Genomic DNA, 19136 nt, shown 5'->3' on the forward strand with positions numbered 1-19136 from the left:
GTCCCAGATGCTGGGATGTGGAGATTGGTTTCCCCCCTCCGTTCTCAGGTGGCAGAGATAAACAAAGTGATTCAAATTGGAGGGGCCAGTAGGTGAGCCCGCCTACAGCATGGTTCCCCTAAATTAAGACTGCTCCCATCATGCTCTCTGAATGCTCCATTGTCATGCTAATCTTTGGCAAATTATGTTGTTCAGAAAATCCAGACTGTTCCCTTTGTCATTTTTTCGCTGTTCTCTACTGATATTTACCTTTTGATTTACCTTGTCATTGTAATCAGAGTTGTCATCTTTTACAAGCAAACCTGATGAAATACGCTCAGGCACACACATACACACACACACACACACACACACACTTGCACATACACGGTGTAAAGTTAGGTCAAAGAAAACGTCTTTCTAAATAGTGAAAGCGTGGAACTCATTGCAATTCATGCTTCCTTTTCTCTTCTGACATTTTCGAGTTGATTGCAATTGTCATCAGGCTTGTATTTTAACACACGTCATGGGGCTTGAAGACACACACTCACAAACACAGACCCTCACACACACATCAATCCAATCCCGTTGCCTATATGCAAATTGGACAGAAGTTGGCATACCGTTAAACTTTGGGAAGAGCCTTCATGAATAATGGATTGGTTCCCTAGGAGGGTTTGTTTGGTGCTGTGAAGAAGTAGGGTTGGGTATTGTTAGGATTTTATCAATACCATACCAATACCATTATCAATACTACTTATCAGAACCGATACTTATACTCATCGATGCTCTAATCCACTGATGTAATAGACTGGTACTATAAGGTAGGTGATCATGTGTGATGCTTTTCCACCCATCACTAGTTATTGCTATCTTCGTTACATTTAGCGCTACATGTGCAAGAAGTTGCCTTGCTATTGTCTCCTTAAGTTCACACTGTTGGACTTGTTTATTCTGACATGGCATGAGACCTTGACTGGACACGGATGAGCAAGAAGGATTTTCTGCATCCAGCAGAAACTTTGCTTAAACAGTCAAAATTGCTATAAGTTAGCGCCATTCTGGAGTTGCAAAGGTTTCATGAGATTGCTGGTATTGCCCCCCTTGCACGCAACATCCTTCTTACATAAATTGCTAGGAACCTGCTAGAAACGCCATTACTCTGGGCTATAAAGGAAAGTTATGTGTGAACGAATTAGAATGACAGTTAAGAACCGATAGCAGTGGTTTGTCCAGGAGCTTATCGGTCTTTGGGTTCTGACCAATCCAGGACTGGTAACAAATTTGGTGCCGGTTCTCGATACCCAACAACAGTGAGTAATGTGTTTGGTACTGAGGAGAAATGTGTTTGGTGTTTAGGAGAAGTGTGTTTGGTGCTGACGAAGAGTGTATTTGGTGTTGACGAGAAGTGTGTTCTGTGTTGACGAGAAGTGTGTTCTGTGTTGATGAGAAGTGTGTTCTGTGTTGATGAGAAGTGTGTTCTGTGTTGATGAGAAGTGTGTTCTGTGTTGATGAGAAGTGTGTTGGGTGTTGACGAGAAATGTGTTCTGTGTTGACGAGAAGTGTGTTCTGTGTTGATGAGAAGTGTGTTGGGTGTTGACGAGAAGTGTGTTCTGTGTTGACGAGAAGTGTGTTCTGTGTTGACGAGAAGTGTGTTTGGTGTTGACGAGAAGTGTGTTCTGTGTTGACGAGAAGTGTGTTCTGTGTTGACGAGAAATGTGTTCGGTGTTGACGAGAAGTGTGTTCTGTGTTGATGAGAAGTGTGTTCTGTGTTGATGAGAAGTGTGTTGGGTGTTGACGAGAAGTGTGTTGGGTGTTGACGAGAAGTGTGTTCTGTGTTGATGAGAAGTGTGTTGGGTGTTGACGAGAAGTGTGTTCTGTGTTGACGAGAAATGTGTTCGGTGTTGACGAGAAGTGTGTTTTATGTTGACGAGAAGTGTGTTTTGTGTTGACGAGAAATTTGTTGGGTGTTGACGAGAAGTGTGTTCTGTGTTGACAAAGAGTGTGTTTTGTGTTGACGAGAAGTGTGTTTGGTGTTGACAAGAAGTGTGTTGGGTGTTGCCGAAAAGTGTGTTCGGTGTTGAGTGTGTTTGGCTGTGGACACACAGTCAACCCCCCCCCCCCCCCACACACACACACACACACACAAATGTGTCCAATGTGCTGCATGTCTTGAAGGCCTCTCCAGATGGGCATGCATGTTAATTGAATTCATGCATGCTAAATGCTCTCTCTCTCTCTTTAGCTATCTATCTATGCTTGTGTCTGTACACATGGATATTGTACATGCATGCTCGTGTGTGTGTGTGTGTGTGTGTATGTGTGTTACAGAGAGAGAGAGAGAGAGAGAGAGAGAGAGAGAGAGAGAGACAAAGAGAGAAAGAGGTACAGATCTGTCATGTGCGTCATCAGTCGTGTTTAAGAAATAGAACAGTGGGAAAAAAAGGGCAGGGATAATAAGGGATAATCATGGCTTTATCCTGTCACTGACAATCACACTGGATGGAGGATTGAGAGATGAAGACGGCGGGCCGCGCGGCCCCGCGTCGACACGGCCGACCCGCTATCCTCTCCCACTGTGGAAGCCTGTGAGACGAGCCCTAACCCAGCTCACATAGATGAGAGCCCTAATCCAGCAGTACACTCACAGACTAACACTGATAGATTAGCCTCGAGGTTTCCTCCCACACACACAACCGCCATCCCTCTACTTCTGCTTAAACGGAAGCGGATCGAGATGGAGGGATGAGAAAGAAAGAGAAAGCGGGATAGGGGGAGGATAGGGATATATGGGGAGAGAAAAGAACACGACTTATAAGAGGAAAGGGAGAGCAGCATAAAGACGGTGAGATGGAGAGAACGGCAGAGAGAGAGAGAGAGAGGATGAAGGAGAGGAGAGGCGAACGCAAAGAGGCTCGAAAAAGAAAGGGGAGAAGCGGAGAGGAGAGATAAAGAACGGGGTCTCACCTCGAACCGTGGTTAAAACCTCGCCGAGCCTAAACAGGATTTGACGAACTGTGAGATGGAGAGAGAAAGAAAGAGAGAGAGAGAGGGAGAGAGAGAGGTGAGAAAGGACAGTATATAATTGTATCAGGAAAGGGAACAAAATAGAGAAATAAACAGAGAGAAAAATGGGAGATGTTTCTGGTAACCTAGTTTCTCCAGCACAAAGACCTGGGAAGGCTGCCCGGCCACGGAGAAGAAGAAGAGAATAAAAGCAGGGTGAGAATTTGAGAGAGAAGGAGATGGATGGAGAGAGTGTGGGTGATGAGGAAGCTGAGGAAGCTAAATTGTCATGGTTACCAACGTCGATGTGCGAGAGAGCTGTGTGCGTGTCTGTGAGTGTCTGTGTGTGCGTGTGTGTGTGTGTGTGTAAACCACAACGCTGGGCTAGCAGTGTCAACAGATGTCATGTGATATTTGCAGAGGCCTTATGTGGACTCGGTGTAATCCTCATGCAGGCTTTGGGTTTCTTTACACATTAAGGGAGGCTTTATGTCAGCATTACGTCATTATTAGGAGGTGTGTAAACACATTCGTGGGTACTCTGTCCTCTTCATATAAACACGCATATAGGCATCGAAAGAATGCTGAGCCAGATATGATTCACTATGCAGAAATCAGATGTGTGAGTGTGTAGAGCTATAGCTAGTGTTTCCCTGCAAAATTAATATTCCAAAGTAGGAAAAACATGAGGGGAAATAGCCAAAAGACATCTGTAACACAAAGAATGGAAACACCACAGTACATTTCTGTTCTCGCCCCTGAGCTTAAGTTGCTTTTTATAATTCTGACGTCAACTAACGACATTAAACGCTGCTTCTGCATCACAGAGAGAATTGTTTTTGTTCTGATTGCTGTCAGTATTACTCATACATGGTGTGTATATTGTACTGTTCCAGGACAGAATGAAATCTCTCTGTGTTTGTGCGCATCATGCGTGTGTAGGCACATGTGCCTGTGTGTGTGTCTGCATCTGTGTGTGTGTGTGTATGTGCGATTTTATGTGTCATTTTCTGAAGCAGCGTGTGTTTGTTTTTTCCGTAAATTGAAAGTGATGCTTGACTGAGCATCCAGGATGCATCAATTCTTAAACAATCCCCCCGATTCCCGCCAGTCGTCGGCTCCCCTCTCTGCAGACAGAGCCATCATTAGATGCTCCCTGACTGCTCGATTGTCTATTGCACATCCTTGGAAAATTACATTTTCAACAGACTGCATTGTTCTCAAGTGCTCTGATCCCCTCTCTTTCTTTTCTTTCCTCCTTTCTTCTGATATTCTCCCCTTGATCCTCATTGTCATCTTTTGTCAAGCAAGCCTGCACACCCACCCATACACACACACACTCATGAGTCTGCGTACACACACACACACAGAGTCAAAAGCACTTTATACACTTGTCACCATTTCAAAATAGCTTACAATACGAAGAATCAAAGCAAGCCAATTAACGTAGTCTTTCCCTCTCATCCTCCTTCTTAGCTTCTCCTATCACTCTTCACACAAACGTATGCATGCGCTCTGCCGTGTGACACCCTCCACACCCACCCACACACACACACACACACACACACACACCATTTCACCCCATTTATAAAGTTGTCAGACTTGAGAGGTTGCACTGAGAAACTCCAGTGTTGCTCCCGTCTTGAAGGACAAAAAAAAAGTCTTTGCTCCACTTTCAGCCATTTGATTTGTGATAGCGCTACCAACAGCTTCTATAGTACACACACTCACACACACACACACACACACACATGCGCCCTTCGTCTCTCTACAAAGGAAGCCACCATGTGATCTTCTCTGCTGTCTGAGGCAGGAGGAGACAGCTAGTGTGTCAGTCACTCTTGTCTCCCTCTTCATCTCTCTGCCTCTCTCTTCCTCGCTTATTCTCTTTTCTTGGTCTTCCTCGGCGCTTTGAACTCTCCGTTATTCTCTCTCGTTTTGTCCTACCTCATTTTCCTCTCTTTTTTTCTCCTTCTACTCCCCTTCCCACCCTACTCTCTCCCTCTATCCTCTCTCCTTTCTTCTTTCTCTCCCCTTCCTCGCCCCATCCCCTTCTCTCTCTTGAAGTGTTTACACTCAAACATCTCACTGTCTATTAATCTATTAATCATTCCATCTCCTCTGACAAGCCAAGGACTGTCTTTTATCTCTCTGACTATCCAAGGCTAACGTAAATAACACTTTTTTTTTTTCTGTCTTAAATAAAAATAGGAAGTGCCTCCAGAACAGAGTAAACATCTGCTCACAACTAATTGGCCATCACTCTGGAGCTTCACCTCTTTCCTGTAGATTTCCAGTAGAGTATAAAGCTCTACCTTTCTCTAAGACTGTAGAAATTACAGTTACGCTCTTTCTGACCTTGAACACACTGACGAGGCTCACATACCTTCCTTGTTCACTCTGAGGCTAGAAAAACGTTCATTTTAGCTTGTGCTTTCATACTATCTCAACACCCAGTCTTGTATTTTGCCATATGCCTTTCCTCATCAAACTGAAACATATTGAAACTGCTGGATGTAACTTTAGTGGAGGCTTTTCCTAACCAAAAACCGCAAAAATCTGGTTTAACCCTTGTGATATCTTCATATTCTGTATGCTCCCCTTGTCCTCTGGTCAAAAATGACCCACTCTCACTGTCCCTCTTAGTACAAAGCCTCTTCATTTAACTTTTAACCAAAAATATATTTTGCATGAAGAAACAACCTGTCACGTATCAACAACTTGGGGAATAACTGTGTTTTCCTACGTCACAGTCCAGGTATACTGTATTTATTCAGTGTACACCACTGTACACTGTACAGTGCTGTACAGTTTTACTGTAAAATATACATCATAAGTGGACTAGTACTGAAGCACCTCTATAACATTATGATATTTTGGGTCAAAAATGACCAGAAGACAATCTTTGTACCCTGATGGTGTACAGCTTTTATAAAAATATTTAAAAAAAGGTAAATGTTTCACTTTTTCTAATTGTAAGATCACTTCAGGAGAAGTCATCAAATTTCATGCAGAAAAAAAATAATTTAGGAAGTCTTCACTGCTGTTAAGCTCAGAAATGGGTCAGAACAACACAAAGGTTAAATCAGCTGTAAAGTCTTAGTGAGAGTGAAGCATCCTCATGTCGCTCAGTATCTGTCAAAATTGACTTTTCAGTATTCTGAGTTTCAGTTCATACACCTTCATCTGGGCAGGAGTTCTTAAACTTTTTCCGTCTTTCTTGGACTCAAATTTGAATTAATTCATTTCATTCTGGTTCCCAGTTCAATGAAAACATATATCTACAGTGTGTCTTTTCAGTATTCTGAGTTTCAGTTCATACACCTTCATCTGGGCAGGAGTTCTTAAACTTTTTCCGTCTTTCTTGGACTCAAATTTGAATTAATTCATTTCATTCTGGTTCCCAGTTCAATGAAAACATATATCTACAGAAGTGGCCCATGACCCATTTAGTGTTTTTTTTTACCTATCATCTCAGAAGCTGAGTGTCTGGAGTGAGAGACTTAAGCACTACTGTACTATTGTTTTTCTCTGAAAGTTAGCTGTGTGTTGACTTGTTTTCAGCAGTATAAACTAACAAGCTCCTTGAAGAAAAGAACGCTAGATGAGCTGATGCACTTGTTAGACGCTGGAGGGATAAAACTCACTATGTATTCATGTTTCATGTTGCACGACTTGAGCTGACCAGTGTTTAAAGCAAAGCGTTACCAGAAGTGTCACCCAGCCTGCCAGCTGTGCTGTGGTGTGACTCCACCACGACTCCACCGTGACAGAAAAGAAGCAGCATATACTGTACAGTGAACATGTTTCTTTAGACTATAGTCGCCAAGAAAAGTTGGACAACGCACTGTTTTGATAATGACATCCCCGGAATGCAATCGCTGTCTTGTCACTTTTGAGCAGAGCAGCTCACAGGCGTGTGTTTGACTTTAAGTGCTCCTGGTTTGACAGAAGTTCTGCAGAAATGGAACCGTGGGCTGGCTGAGCGCAGGCAGACAGACAGTCGCTCGCTCCTGATTGAGGCGAGATGGGAACATAATGTCAAGCGAGAGTTGCTGCGTGCTTACAACCAGCCACACACAATTGGCGCTCCGTATCTCACCGCGCTGCCTCAGGTTTGTATGTCTCAGGCCTATTTGCGGTATGTCAGCCCGTTTTCACATCTATCTGCTTCATGCTGAGTCGCACCGCTCAAACCGCACCTTCGGGACTAGTAATAATACACAAGTAATGTGGTGTATGGATGGAATGGATATGAAGTGGTGTTGGCTGCAAGATGCAGTGTAGAAACTGGCATCGCTGTACCTGGAAGAATGTGGAGTGCAGACTGCAGAAGGCTGCCGCGCCTCAATCAGCAGTGTGTCTGTTTGTGTCTGGCTGCATTCAGTCAACCTGCGGCTTCCATTGTAGGAGAAGCTTTGTAGAATCAGGAACACTTGCTCATGTGAGCTTTTCTGCTCAAAAGGGAAAGGACAGGAATCATATCCCATGGATAGTATTGTTGACAGTCCACTTTGTACTCTCTCTCTCTCTCTCTCTCTCTCTCTCTCTCTCTCTCTCTCTCCCTCTCTTTCTCTCTCTCTCTTTCTCTTTTTCTCTCTCTCTCCCTCTGTCTTTCTCTCTCTCTATCTCTCTCTCTCCCTCTGTCTTTCTCTCTGTCTATCTCTCTCTCTCCCTCTGTCTTTCTCTCTCTCTCTCTCTCTTTCTCTCTCTTTTTCTCTCTCTCCCTCTCTGTCTTTCTCTCTCTCTCTCTCTTTCTCTCTCTCTCTTTCTCTCTCTTTTTCTCTCTCTCTCCCTCTGTCTTTCTCTCTCTCTCTCTTTCTCTCTTTTTCTCTCTCTCCCTCTGTCTTTCTCTCTCTCTCTCTTTCTCTCTCTCTCTTTCTCTCTCTTTTTCTCTCTCTCTCCCTCTGTCTTTCTCTCTCTCTCTTTCTCTCTCTCTCTCTTTCTTTCTCTCCATCTTTCTCTCCATCTTTCTCTCTCTCTCTCTCTCTCTCTCTCTCTCTCTATATATCCTTGAATGAATATTGACGACTGTACAGAGACCTTTAAATAAGCTGTTGGAGAGAAACAGTGTTACGTCCAAACCTCATAGGAATCCAACACAGCGCTGTCAATACATTTCACAAATTTAAAACCTTATATTTTGAGCAAAATGGACACTCAATGAAGCAGTGGGACGTAACCTTTCTGTGGGATTAGTATGAAAAGTCTTTATATTGACAGTGGAGACCTTTGAATAGATGACTGTGGGAGAAATGTAGCATAAAACAACTCCATGGGAGCCCATCGCCATCAAATGTCAGTGGTCGAAAAAAGTAATTGAGCGAACGATAATGGACTGGACATGGGGGCCGCCTCTCTCTAATGGTGTTGCAGACTTTGTTCTCCATTAGCAGTATAAGAAGCGGTGATAGGACACGGGAGCGTTCAAGACCATTCAGCGTTCGACCGCTCTAGTAGTCGCTTGTACAGTACAAGCTCTGAAGCGCTGAACAGTGCTGCTGCCAGACCAGAAATGAATCATTTATTTGCACGAAAACCCTAAACTACATGTTTCTACAAGTCAGCTATGGTGCATCCAACTAGCAGCTTCTGCATTATTAACAAGCGCACATGCAGATACGCACATCACACACACACACACACACAAGCATGCTCTCTCTCTCTTTCTCTCTCTCTCTCTCTCTCTCTCTCTCTCATATCACATAGTATCACATAGTTTCAGCAGGACAGCTTTGAAAAGATGACATTTGTTACAACTGTAGTTTATGTACTAACTTCCCATAAACAGCAAGAGACCACACCTGTTTTAAAATCTCCACACTGGTTACCAGTCAATTTTAGGGCAGATGTTTAAGATTCTTGGTTTTTAAATCTATTCATGGACTCGCCTCAGAGTATATTAACAACCTGCTCACTACATAATATTCATATTGGGTATTGGCAGAACCCTCAGATCCTCCCTGCAGATCTGAGGCCAGCTGAAAATATTGACCTCTTTAAATGCAAAGTCAAGACCTACTGTATCTTTTTAGATTTGATTTTTAATATTATAGTTTCCCTTTGCATTCTACTTATTCCTTTACTGTTATGTATTCCCTTTTTTCTTTTATCATTCCTTTTATATTTTTATTGTGTCTCTTGTTTTTATTGTTAGTATCCATTTTAGCTTTTTTTATGCACTTCATCAACACTTTCATCTCTCGCACATATTGCATTTGATTGTATGAATGTGCTCTATAAATAAACACTGATTGATTGATTGATTGGTTGATTGATTGATTGATTGATTGATTGATTGATTGAACTCTTGCTTACACATATTAGCATCAATGCCAACATCAATTCCAAGCCCTAATGTGCACTGCAGATAATGAAGCAACTCTAGCTAAAGTGAATTATAGGCCCTGACTATTATTATTACTATTAATTAACAGTTTCAGCAAGAGAAGAGCGTAAACAACTTCACCCACCGATGTTAACATCAAATGCTTACCCATTCATGTAGTGATATTTCCAGGCTGATTTCAGCAGTCCTCCTGCACGGTGGGAGGAAAGATGGAGTCATTTATATCTTGGGCAGTGGATGATGTGATTGCGGAGCCGCCTGGAGGGAGTGTGCTGCATATAATCCAGCTGTCTAATCTACGGCGCCCACCGGCACTGCCAAAGTGCCTTCAGCCAGGCACCGAACCTCCACCGGCTCCGGGGATAATGATTTGTGGCTGACCCTGCACGCTGACCCCCCTGTGGAAATGAATAATGTGCAGATGGGGCTTTGTGTGCTATGTGTGTGTGTGTGTGTGTTTGGTGAGGGGAATATGCAAGCAGACAAATAGACTAAGATATGGGAATTCTTATCTTCTATGTAATGTTTTGAAGGATGCTCAAATCCATGCATAGTAAGAACTTTAACCAATCTTGGTCACTTAGCCATTATTTCGCCATTGTTTTATTTCTCATTGGGAGGTTTGCTGAGATAAATGTTCATTCTCACCTGGAGGCTGTCTAGTACGAACACAATCTTAAGCAGTCGGCACTTTAGCTTGAGACAGAGAGACAGTGGTTGTTGAGCGAGGAGAGAGCGTTACTCATTCTCTTCCCCTGCTCAAATATTTCCAGTTGCTCCAGTGATTCAAACCGGTCACCTTCCACCAGCCCACTATACTGCACCCTTTGGAGCCACTGTCACCCCCTTCTGGTGGACGTTCTGATTCAGTAACTCAGCAGCCGAGGTTCGAATCCCTAGTTGTGCTGGGAAAATCTGGATGGGGAAAAGTGGATGAAAAGCTCCTCTCCCCTCCGTGAGCAAATCAATTTGTCCTTGAGCAGCAGAAGAAGACTTAGTAGACTGGTTGCACTGGGCAGCTCCCAGGTGTGAACGCATGCAACTGCATGCATGTGAAGCAGGGTGCTGCTGAAAAAGAGCAAACACACACAAACAACCAACACCCCAAACCTCAAATCCCCAATGTACTATGCATTCGGGTCATGCCGTACTCCAAGGACTATATTGAAATGTATGTTGACGTTCACCCCAAACCCCACAACTGTCTGTCAGGGAACCCTGCACCGCTGGTTCAGAGGCTTCAGCCGGAGCCCGAGCCCTCATCTGTCACACACAACGCAGCGAGCTTTGGTGCATTAGCATCGTCCCACGCTCCTGGCTCTGGGCCATGCATATTGCATGAGCATGTAACCTACATCTATCCATGTGTCTGTCAGCGGGGGTCTTCTGATCATGCAGGTTCAGCATTCAGAGCACGCCGGTGTCCAGGAACGTGTTAAGTGGTGTTAATCAATTTACTACACTGTCAAAAGAGATCAATGTCCTGCTGATTCTGCTCGGTTTTTAAACTGTCAAGACTCCCAGAAGCTTCAGGATGTGAGTGTTCAGAGAGTGTTAAGGCTATAACAGTAAAACTATGGGTGGGGTTTTATTGAGGTGTGATCAGGACAGGGTAAAATATTAGCTAACTACATGTGGAGTATTTCAAGAAAATAATGTTTGATTTATGTGATCTGGCGAATGCCGTGTTCCCCTTTTTTGAGGTTGTTTAACTGCCTGGCAAGATGAATCGAAACTATGGTTAAGGTTTTATTGAGTTGCAATAAAAATTCAATAAAAAAGAGAGAGAGGGAGCGGTAGAAGGAGGTCTTGGGAGACACCGAGGTCTATGAACTCCCACTGTGCGGAGAATGAATGGGAGGTGGGGATGTTAAGGAATTACTAAATCAGCATAAAATTAGCCTAACGGGTGAGGGAAATGCTAAAGCAGGCCGGCAGAGGAGGAATGGAATGGCGGGGTGGGCTGAGGGAGGAACAGTCATGAATATCTTTGTTGTGCTCCAATTTAAACTGACAGGGAATATTCAGCTGAAGTTGATCAATCCTTAATCGGACAGTTTTGGCTGTCGGTTTGGACTAATACATCTCTCTGTCATTCTCTCTCTCTCTCTCTGTGTCGCAGATCCTGATCGGGGAAGTGACCAGTTTCTTCGTCAAGACGGAGGGAGCTCAGGAGAAGACCATAGTGACCGCCGACTGCTGTTACTTCAACCCCCTGCTGCGTAGGATCGTACGCTTCCTGGGTCAGTCTCAGTCCTATCAGAGGGTGTTAAACACTTTGGTATCACTTTCTATGAAGGCCATGTCTTTGATGCATTATAAACACATTTATAACACATTACAATGCATTTATAAGGCATTTTAAAACTTCTTATAAAAGTTTATAATCATGCATGACACCTTATAACAAGGTTTTTAAAGTATTATAAGTTGTGGGCATAATGTATTATAAGTTCAGCATTCATAATGCTTTATAACCCCAATGCAAAGTGACAACAGTGTCTGAAAGAAGAACATAAGAACATTATAACCACCAAACCTCAGCCAGTTATGAAGACACATAGAGAAGCTCTAATGTATCATAACAGATTATAAATTCTAAGATTCTGAAATGTAATAATGTCTTATAAATATCAGCAATACACTGTAGAATGACTTTGCAAGCTTTAAGTAAAGTGACAGCACTATGAAAGATTATTAGCAATTATATGTTTTTAGCATTGAATGTTATTAGCACTTATAAGGAGTTTTATAATGCCTTATAAACGCATTGTAACTTGTTATGAATGTGCTTATAATGCATTAAAGACATGTCCAGGTGTTACCAACCTTTTCAGCCCGGGACCCAGACTGTCCCAAACCTCCCCAGTCGTGTGTGGATCCACCAGAAAGAGGCCTGACCCCTAGTTTGGTCACCTAGAGATTCTTTTTCCTTATCCTTCTATTCATGTTCTATTGTGTTCATTTTCTGTCATCTCTTTTACTATCTCTAGCCTGTATTTATCCAGGTTATGGATCTCTGAAAGTGATGGGATGACGATAGATGAGACATGAGTGCAAAGGCTTTGCTGGTCTGACCCTCCACTCCCACACAGACAGCAGTCGGCATAACACTTTCACTCCCATTTAAGCTCTTGTTCTTGCAGTCACAGCTCTCAACTGAAGTCCATTCAATTCAAATCAGCTTCATTGGCATATGACTGTTAGGATACAATGTTGCCAAAGCAGTACGGACTCTATATAGTCATAAGATGTGTCATGTCATACATTGAGTCAATATGTGCATATGATATATGATTAAAATGCAAAAAGGAAACAACGAAACAGAAAAAAGGAAAGGTGCAATATTATAAATTACAGTCAATATATAATGTTAATCACAATATCTTGAATGATGACATATATTTACCAGCTACTATAAACATGGTATCATCTTCCTCTCCAAGTATCACAGCTAGTTTTTGAGAATCAGACAGTGAAGAAAAACTCTTGTTTATGTTTTCAAATGTTTCAAGGAATATTTTTCTGATGGTTTCATATTTTGGGCAATGAATAAAAAAATGAATTTCATCTTCAATGAGGTTCAGAGAACATCTATAGAGCCTATAGAGCCTCTCATCCTCCACGTCTCTCTCTCTCTCTCTCTCTCTCTCTCTCTCTCTCTCTCTCCCTCTCCCACACACACACACACAGGAGTCTACTCCTTCGGCCTCTTCACCACCACCATCTTCGCCAACGCGGGTCAGGTGGTGACGGGGAACCAGACACCTCACTTCTTGTCGGCCTGCAAGCCCAACTACACGGCGCTGGGCTGCCAGTCTCCGCTGCAGTACATCACGGAGCGCCGGGCCTGCACGGGAAACCCGTTCGTGGTGGTGTCCGCCCGCAAATCCTTCCCCTCCAAAGACGCGGCGCTCAGCTTCTACTCAGCCATCTACACAGTGGTAGGAACCTTTGTTGGGGAAGGGGTGAAGGGAGACACACCGGGGGAAGGGAGGGAAGGGGTGGAAAGAGTACTAAAATATCCAACTTTTTGGGTAAAGTGTGCGTGTGTGTGTGTGTGTGTGTGTGTGTGTGTGTGTGTGTGTGTGTGTGTGTGTGTGTATTTTCTTTGTGCATGCACCTCTAACAAAGCAGTAGAATCCAGTTAAATACTCTTCTCTGGTAGAAACAGATAGTTCCGGTCCTCTGTTCTGATTGGCTGAGTCGCGTTCAAAGCCGTTTTAAAACACCCCATAAACACACACCTGTGACCCACAGCAGTTTATTTAAATATTAATGCGCCAACCAAAAATCACCACTCATACGGCTACTGAAGTGTCACTTAGCAACCACTTTGTCTAGCTATACTGTTCCAAGGACTATATTGGTTGGCGGAAAAATAACATGTAATTATAATGATTTTATTATTATTGATTCAAACATTTTTATGGAACATGTGCTCTCTTTGTCATTGCAGTGGTCTGTTAACGCCATTTCATGAAAGCAAAAAGCCACTCGAGGCGGTGCTTTTATGCTGCTTTGTGCCGTGCCTAATTAGACCTCTCAGCTGTCATGAAATCACTGCAAAGTGCGGCCTCTCGTGGCTTATTCAAGCTGTGACACAGTTTGAGTTATTTCAATTGGCTGACTTCGGACCTGTGGGTTCAAAACTGGGCTTGAATCACCGTGAGTGAGTGGAGTGGATGCTGTGGTCCTTGCTATCATGAATAAAAGAGCAAACATGAGTAAAAGTAATCTGATTTATAAAAATATTCAGTTTAGAAGTATAGAAACATGAAAAGAAAACAGCTACTTCCATCCCTGCATGGGTAAAGCATCCCGTGTGTGTGTGTGTGTGTGTGTATCTGTGCTCTCAGGTGCATGTGAATTCCCGCCATTCCCAAGCTGCACCCATACACAGTATATGTGCATACATACATATATTTGTGTGTTCCCAGATGTACGTGACCCTGGTGTTCCGGACCAAAGGCACCCGGCTGACCAAGCCCACCCTCTGCCTGGTGCTGCTGTCTCTGGCCGTGCTGGTGGGGGTGGTGAGGGTGACCGAGCACCGGAACCACTGGAACGACGTCCTGGCCGGCTTCCTCACCGGAGGGGCCATCGCTGCCTTCCTGGTGAGGAGGAGGAGAGAGAGGGAGGAATGGAGAGATGACGGAGGGTGGAAGGACAGAGGGGTGGAAGGAAGGGAGGAATTTGGCGATCAAAGATGTGGAAAGTGATGGAAGGAAGAGGGTGGAAGATAGAGAGAGAGAGAGAGAGAGAGAGAGAAGGGACGAGGGGAGAAAGGGATGAAAGGAGTATAAAGAGAGATAAAGTGGGTGCAGGAGAGATGGTGGGAGGATGGGGTTGATGATAAGGGTGAGTTGGGGGCGAGAGAGCAATACTGGCTGCCTGGTGAGAGAGGACACACACATTCCCTCCATGCGACACACACACACACACACACACACATGGACACACATATAGATCGGTGGATGTGCATGGCTTGCAATGGATTCAAGTGAATCCGCAATCAAACAGTGTCATTTGGTCTCGGACCTCGCAGGCCTGATCTTCCCGAAATCCATTTTCCAGACAAACTTCTAAGGATCTTTTTTTTTTTTTTTTTTTTTACTTTAGATGAACTTTAGATGAAAGTGCAGGCTGTGGCTCATCTCGAAGACTATAACTTCCATTCTCACCCCATCTATCTTCTCCCTTCTCTCTCTCTCTTATCTCTCCCTCTCTCTAAGTCTCACTTGAAGCATTTCACGCACCACAGAAGCATCCGTCTCTGCACTACAGCGGATCAAATCTCTGCTTTTTTTTCCTCCTCCCCCTCACTTTCTCTCTTTTCCCACCAGGTGTCGTGCGTGATCAACAATTTCCGGCCGACCCAGATCGCCATGCCGCCCCTGCCCCCCCAGCGCCCGGAGCCCCCCATCGGCCTGCCCCTGCTCAGCCTGCCCCGCGTGGAGAGTCCACTCGAAAAGTTAAGTGGCCTCCAGGTAAGGGGGGGGGAGGGGGTTTGGAGAGCATTATGGGAGAACATTGTTGATTCTGTTAGAGTGATGTTGAACTGTGGGTGTACCTTGGGTTGAGTAGCTTCCTGGACGTGATATAACCCCCAAAATTGGCAATTCTCTGTTATTTGTTGCTCCGGTACAGAAGAGTATTAGGGCCATTGTAGGTGAATTTTGTTTTAGCGCAGCTGGGGGGAGCAGGGTAATATGCAGAGAAAAAAATTTCTGAGATTAAAGTCAGAATTTATAGAATATGAATAGAAAAAAACTCAGAAATTTAGACTTTAAGACTTTGGACTTTAATCTCAAAAATGTTCTCAGAATATCCATAGCCATTTGTTTTGGATGAGAGGTTTCTTTTGGCTAGGCAGTCATTCAATACATCAGATTTGGTTTTGTTTAACCTGTTAGACAAAGATTAAATATATTTTTTAAGAAATGGTGTAATTCTGGTGAGGTCTTTTACCCTTTTTGACCTCACTTATGACCTTGGTTGTTTCACTGTGTGCAGTCAATTCCTCCTGTGTTGTTTCTGTCTGATATCTCTGTCATTTACGCTCTTTCTCGCTTGTCTTGCCATCATCATTTTGCATTTTCCTCTCTCGCTGTCTCGGCCCAATTTTAGATTACACGCTCCATCCCCTCAGGTTTTATTCCGTTTTAGACTGTTTTACACTCCTAACCCCCCTTCCTCCCTCTGTGTCCCCGCTCTCTTTTGTCTCCCATCAGGCTGCAGGGCTATCGTATTCTGAGATCACATGACCATCAGCCAATCCCGTCCCCCGCCCCTCCCGATGTGCTCCTCCCCTCGCGGCGTTGCCTCACCAGCGCAGTCTAGACCTGCCGACCGAACGCCCCCCGCCCTGCCCCGCCCACCCCGAAGGACGGCCCCCTCTCCGACGGGTCAAATCCACGCAGGTCTGAAGCCCGCCAATCGCAGGGGTCGGGACGGCAAGCCTGGCCCGACCCCGTCTTCTGCTCTGGACCAATAGGAGATGGAGACCCGTTCTGTCCCGTTCTGTCCCGTCCTGTTTGCCCTCCAAGATGGCCTCCCTTTTCCTCCGGGTAAACAAAGCTTTTACCCGACGATACCCAGCGGAAAAAGACTCACCAAAGCCAGAGCTGTTGAAGCAATACTGTCTCCTCCTTCTTTGTCCTGTTTTTATTTCACAAAGACTCAACAGTGATTCTAAAGTTAAACCTGATGGGTGGCGATGACTGGATAAAAAACACTCAAGGAACTCAGCGGAGCCAAGGGTTTGAGGATAGAAAAAAAAAAACAATCACTGGTGGATTGTCCTCAAAAGACCATTTTATAACACTCAGGAAAAAAAAAAAAAACAAGGACCAGATGAAAAATCAACAAAGACCTTTATATAATCAAAGGGGAGGTACCTTTGTAAATTACGGTATAGTAGAATTGCTTTTTTTTTCCCTCAGAAATAAGAAGACGTTGTCATCAAAGACGAAAGCACTTTTGTAAATTACGGCACAGACGAACCGATTTAGTGTTCAGTGGACTGTGTTGTGTCTTACGTGTTTGTTGGGGGCATTTATTTGAGTTTGATCTCCTGCTGTATATTGTATGAAGTGATATAAGAGAGTTTTATACACACTAGTGCTGTGCTCGTGATATACAGTAGTCCCACGTTTTATTTTGGGGTGTCAGTTAATAGGATCATTCATCCCCCAAAGTTAACTCAACTGGATTCGACTTTCCACATCTCTTTTTATCTATTTGGTATTCAGGTACGTGTTTGTTTATGTCTGTAGGTTTTGTGTCCATGCTGTGAAATGTTTGGAGAGTTTTTATTGTCTGGTTTACTACCTGTTCTCGTGGAGAATAGTGTTCTTTCTCGGTGTTCGTTTGCATAAACCTCCCACTCTCTTTCTTCATGCTTCCTCTTTTCTTTTTCTTAAATTATCTTTATCTAAATTCACATTTGCTCCCTCTTCTTTACAAGAGATGCATAAAGTTGTCATTCTCACACACCTAGAGTTGCCAAAATGCTTTCCTGGCTTTACATGAAAGGGTTAATGGCATTGATGCTACTGTTTATGTATCTGTCCCGTCCAGCTACTCTTAGCCTCCGTCCCCCAACATCATTTCATCACACTGATTCTAGAAAGCCAATGCCACAGGCCAGAGTGTAACGCAGAGGAACCACCTCTGGGGTTTGTATAGTTTTGTACAGTATATAGGTTTCTTTATACAGTATATACATTATCATTACATTTAAAGCGTGCGAACGGTGCGGAGCCACCTGAAACTGTCCCGCGGGAACATGAGCAGCAGCCAGATCTCAAGCAGGAACGTAGCGCAGCGGAGAAGTGTGTGAGATCTCACACAGCCTGCATGCTCGGCTCACAACCTGCTCTGGTTCTGCTCCGTTCAGAAAGACAGTGCAGGCAGGTTACACCGCTAAGAGAATACACAATGGTTTATATAGAAGAAGAAATTGCAACTATGGTTTCTACGGTTTAATTAATTGCGTGTGTGTGCGTGTGGGTGTGTGTGTGCTTATCGGGGTCGGTGTGTATGTTTATAATGAGCACATTGTATGGCAGCATAACTGTTACTTTGGCAATCTGTTTCCTTAAGTTTAACTGGCGAAAATAGTTCTGCTATAATTACGCACTCACACTTGTGTGCGACTTCAGGCCTTCTGAGGACCCCTATCAAGGCGTCTATACAATGCCTGTTATAGCAGAAGGGCCTCATTATAGCTGTGACAATACCTGCAGTGAAACTTTTCAGTCTGAATTTTTGTAAACAACAACTGAAGGGGACAGAAAACACCAGAACTGTCCGATGAATATGTTATTTTCATGTTAAAAATGTCTCTGTTTTGTATTTATTTGCCAAAATAAACTCCAATAACCATACTTTGCCGTTTGCTATTTCAATTGATCTGTTGTAATTTCTCCCATACTCTAGTAAGGAGAAATATTTTATCTCTTATACTGGTGCTATTTCACTCTGTTTTGTGGTGTTATTTGAAATCATTAACATACAGCGGTCCTGAGTACTGTAGTAAAATGTGAGATAGATTCTGTGGGAATCCCCGTCTCCTTTGAATGAATCTGAACATCCACCAGTCAGCAAAAGGGCAATTGTCTAAGGAGGATATTTACACTAACAGACAGCGGGTTACACAGTGGGTCTCTAATGGTAAGGCACTGCCCCTTAGTGGCAGTCACATAGCATCTTCTCACAGAAGGCATAGGAACCAGATACATGCAGTATGTGTAATTTGTTCCAACTCGACCCTCATAATCAAGGGAGCACGTTTTCTATTGTTTCTACTATGGAGAGGTGTGTAAAAGCTGCTGTTACTGTGACAGCTGCTTGTTGATTTATTCCATGAAAACCATAAGAAACCAGTTGTGGGACCGACTCAGTTCAAACACCTGCAGTAGTGTGCTGTGGACACAAGGTGGCAGCGCTCACCATGCTAAACTGAGGACAGGGCTGAAAGCCAGGAGAGAAGCCTTCAGAACTCATCAGCTTTAATGTTTGTGGAATCAAATGGCAAATTTGAAATGCTAAAATATGCACACACACACACACACAAAAAAAAGAGCATTTTAAAATGTTTTTCCACTGGCCCATATTAGGCATTAGTCATCAAGCTAATACAAATTGTTATGGCACAGTTTCTCTAATATGTAGACATGAACAATCTCTCTCTCTCTCTCTCTCTCTCTCTCTCTCTCTCTCTCTCTCTCAATCGCCCAATCTCTCCCCGCCCCCTCTTTGTGTTCCTGTGTGTGTGTGTTTGTCGTTCTTGTTAACA

At 43.8% G+C, this 19136-nt stretch overlaps 1 protein-coding gene across 1 annotated transcript in view; it reads left to right on the plus strand.

Annotated features, from left to right (window-relative positions):
- Nucleotides 1-16177, plus strand: part of plppr2b (phospholipid phosphatase related 2b) — a 39860-nt gene extending 23683 nt beyond the window's left edge. Inside the window, exons 4-8 of the mRNA XM_071913642.2 lie at nucleotides 11457-11577; nucleotides 13028-13278; nucleotides 14275-14451; nucleotides 15181-15308; nucleotides 16069-16177. Of these exons, the coding sequence (XP_071769743.1) occupies nucleotides 11457-11577; nucleotides 13028-13278; nucleotides 14275-14451; nucleotides 15181-15308; nucleotides 16069-16177 (786 nt within the window). The remainder of the gene's footprint in view (nucleotides 1-11456; nucleotides 11578-13027; nucleotides 13279-14274; nucleotides 14452-15180; nucleotides 15309-16068) is intronic.
- The last annotated feature ends 2959 nt before the right edge of the window (nucleotides 16178-19136 follow it).

The sequence above is a fragment of the Centroberyx gerrardi genome, chromosome 3 (assembly GCF_048128805.1).
Source record: "Centroberyx gerrardi isolate f3 chromosome 3, fCenGer3.hap1.cur.20231027, whole genome shotgun sequence".
NCBI lineage: Eukaryota > Metazoa > Chordata > Actinopteri > Beryciformes > Berycidae > Centroberyx > Centroberyx gerrardi.